The sequence below is a fragment of the Rhinolophus ferrumequinum genome, chromosome 25 (genome assembly GCF_004115265.2).
Source record: "Rhinolophus ferrumequinum isolate MPI-CBG mRhiFer1 chromosome 25, mRhiFer1_v1.p, whole genome shotgun sequence".
In the NCBI taxonomy this organism is placed as follows: Eukaryota; Metazoa; Chordata; class Mammalia; order Chiroptera; family Rhinolophidae; genus Rhinolophus; species Rhinolophus ferrumequinum.
Genome location: NC_046308.1, coordinates 12,932,046 through 12,938,793, shown reverse-complemented (window position 1 = coordinate 12,938,793; position 6,748 = coordinate 12,932,046). Strand labels below are relative to the sequence as shown.

At 56.3% G+C, this 6,748-nt stretch overlaps 1 protein-coding gene across 6 annotated transcripts in view; it reads right to left on the bottom strand.

Annotated features, from left to right (window-relative positions):
- Nucleotides 1-227: 227 nt before the first annotated feature.
- BICDL1 (BICD family like cargo adaptor 1) overlaps nucleotides 228-6,748 on the bottom strand; it is an 88,334-nt gene continuing 81,813 nt past the window's right edge. For 4 of the 6 annotated variants that reach the window (XM_033097430.1, XM_033097429.1, XM_033097432.1 and 1 more), the window contains 2 exons: nucleotides 4,834-4,954; nucleotides 228-2,201 (listed from right to left, as the gene is read on the bottom strand). In XM_033097430.1, coding sequence (XP_032953321.1) covers nucleotides 2,040-2,201; nucleotides 4,834-4,954 — 283 coding nt within the window. In that variant the 3' untranslated portion in view covers nucleotides 228-2,039. Of the gene's footprint in view, nucleotides 2,202-3,966; nucleotides 4,076-4,833; nucleotides 4,955-6,748 lie in introns of all 6 variants that reach the window. The other 2 variants (XR_004422068.1, XR_004422069.1) reach the window with 1 other exon arrangement.

Here is a 6,748-nt window from a genome sequence, read left to right as displayed (position 1 = left end):
AAATTCCTCTTGAACAACAAAACTTTTAAATGGTTTGCTAGGATTATTTCTGTATTGAAAGTTTCTAATTATGCTTTTTAAAAAAAGTACTAAAAATAAAGGTTCAAGCTGCCAAATTTTCTTCCAGGGTCTGTTTCCTCCCCGCCAGCTGTGCTCTGGGTGGGCCTGCCTTCTTCTACCCATTGTGTCCAGCTCATTTGTTCTCATCTGAGTCCTGCACAGGTGCCACTCGAGGCCCAGGGTCACTTGTAGAAGCCAAGTTCATTTTCTCCATGAAGGGCTGGTCCAGGTTGAGCTTCTCCAGTCTGACGTATAGGCTGGGAGCACACGTGGTAAGATGCCAGGGGAAGCGCTGTGTTTATTCTCTGCGTGCCCGGAAGGATGCAGTGGAAGCTTTGCCTACAGTGATTTCTTTCTGGCTTGAAGTTTCTGCCAAGCTGCAGGGCCTGCTCAAGGCCTGGGAAGCAGTGCCGCGAGGGCCTGCCTGTGGCTGGTAACTGCACCACTGGCAGGGAGCCCAGGCCAGGGTGGGCATGGGAGGCGGCGCCTTTGGCCAGTGCTCCCAAAACAGCTGTCACTGACAGGACGTCTCCGGCCTCCAGAGGGGGGGCCCCTTCCTGGCAGAATCTGTGGGTTGGGTCGCAGGGTATGTATGAGGTGCCCTTCCAGGTGTGTGGGGCGGCTCACTACTGCTGCGTCTTCATGCCAGCCAGTGGCGGTTCTGAAAGGTAAGCTGCGTTCCGACCAAACCACCCCTACAGGTACCCAAGGACCGAGGCGGGAAGTTCTGTAGAAATTCTTTTTATTCTTAGACTATTTTCAAAAGAAGCAGTGGTGCGCTGTTTTTCTAAAAATATGCCTTTATAGATTTATATAATATGTATATTATAAAATCCATACATGTATTTACATGATTGCTACATACAAAATTACAGCACTGTGGTATGTACATATCTACAGGCACATTCTTTCTGCTCATCCCTGCTGTGCTTTCCCAGCTGAGGAAGGAAGATGACCCTTGGGCAGCAGCCTGTGGCTGGCTCAGCCCGGGCGCCTCTGAGGGAGGGCCTCAGCAGAGAAGGTGGAGTGGCTGCTGAGGAAGCAGCAGAAGCAGCAGTTGCAGGACTCATCCTTCTTGCAGGCCTGGTGGGCAGTATCTGCAGGCATCCACCCCGTGTGACAACGCTGCCCTTGAGGTGGAGGTGGCTGACCGCAGACCCCGCTGGGGCCATTCTATGGCGTGGACTTGCTGGGCTGAACCAAGCAAGTGTGTGTGTGAGAGCAGGGGGTGCTGTGGGAGGAGGATGAGACCCCTCGCAGCTCTGGCCCCACAAAGGGGAAAGGGCTGGCGCACTGATGCCTGCAGAAGGCCTGGCGGAGGCCGGGAGGGAGAGCAGTGGCAGCCAGGGGCAGGCCCTTCCTCCTCTGGGCCCAGCCCGGCCGCCGGACCCCACTGTGGCTGAGCACTTTGGAGCAGCCCCAGCCATCAGGCCGCGTAGGCTGGGTCTCTGCCCAGACGTGCTCCTGGCAGAGGTGCATGCACATGGGTGAGGGGCCACCTCCCCTTACTCCCTGGCCAGGGGCTGGGGAGGGATGGAGAGATGGAGGCTCAGGCCTGGGCTGGGTGCCCTGCAGGACTAGGCCCCCAAGGCTCCGGACAGCGGGCGGCAACAACAGCCCCCCGAGGCATGCAGAAAGGGCCTCCGTTTCTCCTGTCCCCCAAATTCCACCACAGGAGGGCAGCGGCGCCTGGGATGGCACGGGGAGCCCGAGGGATGGGCCACTCCAGAGGCAGCCTGAGCTCTGCTCAACAACAGCGGATCCTGGGGAAGCGTGGGCAGGGCGTGGCCGAGCAGTGGGGACGGGCCCTGCCTATCCCCGTGTGGAGGGACGACTTGGCCCCAGTGCGGGTGGGCAGTGCAGCCACTGAGCTCGGCCCAGGGGGGCCCTTGCATGCAAACACTGTACACTGGGCTCTCACCCGCACCCCTTCAGTCGCCTCCAGTCCACCCATCCTTGCTGGCCTGACTCCTCCCCGCTTAAATTCTCCTGAAGAAGGAGAAGAGCCGTCTGCCTTCCGCGGAGCTGGGCTCATCCCCGCGCCCGGCGCCGTGGGCCCTGGAGACGGCAGCAGCAGGCCGGCTGCGTTCCTTCAGGTGCGTGTCCATCAGCTGCCGGTCGATGACCCTGTGCATGTCGTCCTGCAGGGGGCAGAGTGGAAGGGGCTGAGCAGGGCATTGAGCTGGCGCTGCGCGTAGGCAGGGAGGTGACATGTCACAAGGAGGGGAGATGAGGATGAGGATGAGATGAGCGGCTGCGGCCGGGGCTGCCCTGACCAAGAAAGCAAGTGCAGATGCGACGCCGGACACAGGAGCCACGTGACAGCCAGTCTCCTCAGGGCTCGGGCTGGCCTCTCCTCGCTAGTGTTACCTCGGCTGACCCCACATGTGGTCTGTTCTACAGGCCCAGAGAACCTCCCTGTCTGTCCACACAGCCACCAGCCCACACCAGCGCTCGGCCTCGCCTGTGACCGGCCCTCTGCCCTGTCTCCTGAGACTCTGGAGGCTGGGACATACACCCTCCCTTGTGCTTGGTACACCCCCTACCCCACTGCTGACCAGGGGGCTTCTACCCCTTTTTTCTCCTTCAAATTACTGCCAGCCTGAGCTGCTGACGCTTACGCACCACTGGCAGCTGCACATGGCAAGGATAGATTCCCTGGGTGCCACCCTGGCTCACTGCCAAGCACAGGCATCAGCTCCCTACTGGCGAGGCCCCCAAATGAGGCAGAGACCTAGGCGTCACCATCTTCAGGGCTTGTCTTGCTCCCGCTTAGGCCCATTTCTTTAGCTTCCTTACTGGGGTAGCACCGTTCCCCTTCCAATTTGTTAGTCGCCTAGAAAATGCCCCCCTCACCCAGACTCGACCTTACAAAAACATGAGCTTTTCCTCCAGAGGGGCTTCCCGACAGAGCAGCTCCGCTCTATTCTAGTTGCTAGGTTCCAATTCTGTGCGACTCCATTGGACAAAGGTGTTCTGCCACTAAGTATGAAAAGCACTGCTTTAGAGAGAAGCAGCCCTGTCCTGTTCACCTCAGCAGGAAACCTAACAAGCACGTATCTGCCTGACTCCTTCAGCCTTGAACCCCGCGGGGTCTGAGCAGCCACTCACTTGGTGAGGGCAGGAAGTCGGGCTGGCGGGGCCTCTCTCCCTCAGCAGCTTGTCCATCACCTCCTACACTCTCACCCAAGCTCTCACCAGTGGGTGTCACTCAAGTGTTTGCAGGTTTCAGTGTGAAACACAGGGGCTTTCTTGGCCGTGTCACCTCATGGCAGTAGGTATGAACCTGTTGTTCCCTCCCTTGCTCGTGTCCTGCTCTCCTCCTACCCGTCTTTCTTCATACTCAACTTCCTTCCTGTACCCCTCTTCCTCCTTCCAGAAATAGGAGAGACACTCCCCACTTCCAGTATTCCCGCTCACACCCTCGGCACCTGAACTTAACATGTGCTCAGTAAAATCTATGTTAAATACAACAGCAGGAATGTTAAAGCGTTCTTCAGAAACGCTTTCAAAGCTGCCAGTGTTTTTTTCTGGCACACTGCAAACTGCATTTTGATACTTTCAAGTTTGTCCAGGTAACCCCATGGACTATATCACTTTAGAACCGTATACACACACATACATGAGCTGCTCATAATTCCATGCCTGCCGTTACTTCTGTGGGCAAAACAATCCATTTATAAAGAGGTGGTACCAAGAAACCAGGGGTCAGCTGGTCAGAAATAGCTCAGCCTGTCAGTACTGGGTCACGTGCTGCAGCGTTCACTAGATGTGATGGTGATGGGAGGCCGCGGCTCGATGGCACGCCATGCTGCACACACAACACAGTGGCCATGAGGGAGATGGCAGGGGCAGGACGTCAACGGCAGCAGGGGGAAGGGGAATGGGATGAAGGCTGACTCTCACCTCAAAGGCAGGAGGGGTGTACAACTAAAGCTGTTGATACGGGAACTGAGAAAGGCCACTAGATCAGAAACCAAAGGAGCCAGATAGTAAAAAGCCCTGAGGAAGCAAACTGTAGCCAGGAGAGAAGAGAAGAGAACAGGAGCAGTAAGCCAGGGGCCAGCTCGGGGGGTGAAGGCTCCCGCAGCCAGCTCAGCAGGACCCCGGCAGGACCGGTCACCGTTACCTGCCCTCCGTGGCGGGGCTTGCCTGGTCAAGCCGACGGTGGTTTTCCACCTGTCTGGTTAGGAGTTCTGGGGGAGTACTGTGAATCATTACACCCATAGCCTAAAATTGTACTATCCTAACCTCATCACCGAAAAGCAAGTACAGCCCTGGCCCGGGATGGGGCAGGCTGCGTGCACTCTGAAAACGGCAGTCCTAGAGCAAGACACTGACTCACACTTTCCCCCGACCTGCAGCATGACAGCACTCCTTGGAAAAAGGAAGCTGGCCTTTGAGAAAGGGAAGAGCCACAGCTGCCGGCAACCTGAGGGCTGCTGAACTAGATCCGCCTGTGAGTTTTCACTCAGTCACATAGGGCTTCCTGGGCCCTCCTCGCTAACAGCTGATTTAAATAAAGCCACAACGATGACTAGCTTAAGGAGGCGCCAGTTCCAAGCCCCAAACAGCACAACCTGTGGTTCATCGCTCTCGAGAACACCCTCAGGCATTCTTCCCCAGGGCCTGGGGGAGCATGAGCTCTGAATTTCACCAGGTGAAGCCCGGGGTCGCTGCTCACCCACGTGCATCAGACCCTCCAATACCCAACTCCTTACACTGCCGGCCTGAGTTCGCAGACTCCTGGAGTCTGGTCTTCCCTCCCCTTACCTGCCAAGCCTCCAGCTGCTGAGAGAGGTTCAGTTTCTGCTGAATAGCATCCAGCAGCTGGCTGTTCAGAGACATCATGTCCACCTTGCACTTGGCGAGTTCCAGCTCCACAGCATTCTTCCTGCAAACAGACAAGCCAGAGGGAGCATGGACACCTTGTGCCAGAAGCATCAGGTTCTTTATCTGGGGCACCTGGAGTGCACAGGATGAGGAATAGGCTCTGACCCCAAATTCAGAACAACAGGAACAGTAACTAGAACGCCACTTGGAGAGGGCTGGGAAGTTTGCCACTCGCTTTCACAGACATTTTCTCATTTTTCTAACCAACCTGTAGGTGAAGGGATTATCTGTCACCCCCATTTCACAGAAGTGGTTAAGATGGTGATACATCAGGACTGGAACCCAGAGGAAATCAAAGGCCTCACACAGCCCAGGGAGCTGCTAATCCTTCCCCAAAGAGGTCAGTCACCATGGAAGGTGGGGACCTTGGCCTCCTGGTCCCCTCCTTTTCACTAGCAATGTCCCCCTTAAGGGACCTTAGAGACACACACGTGTACAAAGGTGGCCACACGGGTGATCATCACAGCTTAGCTAATCACAGTAGCCAACAATTCGGGGACTGGTGGTAAATCTATGATGGAATACGGTCACTAGTAACAACCATGACATTGACTATTCACTGGCAGTGGGGAAATACTCATTATGTATTTGGGCCTGGGGGAGGAAAGCACCAAATAATAAGGTCTAATATGATACCTGCTTTGTAAAAGAAACACTGTGTGTGTGTATTTGAAGGTCACAGACAAAAGTGTCTACTTGGTTATCTGTGGATAATGATCGCTGATGGGTAACACACTTTTGCATTTTATAGTTTCATATTTTGACATATTTCACATTACTTTGTGAACCTTCCCCAACACTGCTAAATCAGTGCAATGCAAAAGAAAATTTTTTTCGGTGAGGAAGGACGGGAATAAAAAGTGCAGGAGACTAACCAGGCAGCCTCTACTGAGAAGGCACTGGATGCCAAAGTGAGCATTCTTTAGCCCTGTCTTCATCAACTGTTACCTTTCACATTCGAAACGACAAAAACTAGTCAAAGTGTCTTCCCTGCACAGGGCCAGCGACCAATGTGCACGTCCCAAGGGCAGCTAGAGGACTCGCCTGCAGGGGCCGCCGAGCTGGGGCCTCAGGAACGCCCACTACACTAAGCTAAGCGGGGCCCCAAGACGGGGCAGTGGGGTAAAGCGTTCAGGCCACCACCTCGGCCAGCACTTCCTCTCTGGCCTCCAGTCCACCTCCCGACATCTCATCTCACGGCCCAGGACGGCCCCGCCCAGCCTTCCTAGAGAAGCGGCTCGGGACAGGCCGCAGCACTCTGCTCCGCCCGCACTGCGGCGGCTGGGACAGGAGTGGAGCCTGTCCAATGAGCGCCAGCGTCTCAGATGCCACAGCTGCCCTGTCACAGCCGCTGCCATTGGCCAACGGCAATCAGCGGAAATCCCCGCGTGGAGCCGGTTGTCATGGACGCCCAGCCACCCACTCCCTCGGTACTGGAACGTCAGTAGCCTTGGCGCCCCGCCCCGCCCCGCTGCAGCCTCGTGAGCTCCCGGGTGTCTCCCGGCAGGTGGCGCCACGAGCAACCCGGAGACCCTGGAATGGGTTAATGCCGCGGGCTGGAGGGGTCCCCCTCCAGAAAGCCCCTGAAGCAGGTCCTGCCCTGCCCCGCTCCATATCCCGGCCTCCGACTGCACCGTCAGGAACCTTGGTGCTTGTCATTCACGAGAAACCCCAGGCCAGGAAAGCAAAGCTGCAGAAACCACTGATCAATACCAGGGTGCCCCCCAAAATGTAGACAAGTGGACTCTTGGGTCAACGTTGCTCAAGCAGTAGTTCGCTGTCATCAGAAGTGTCT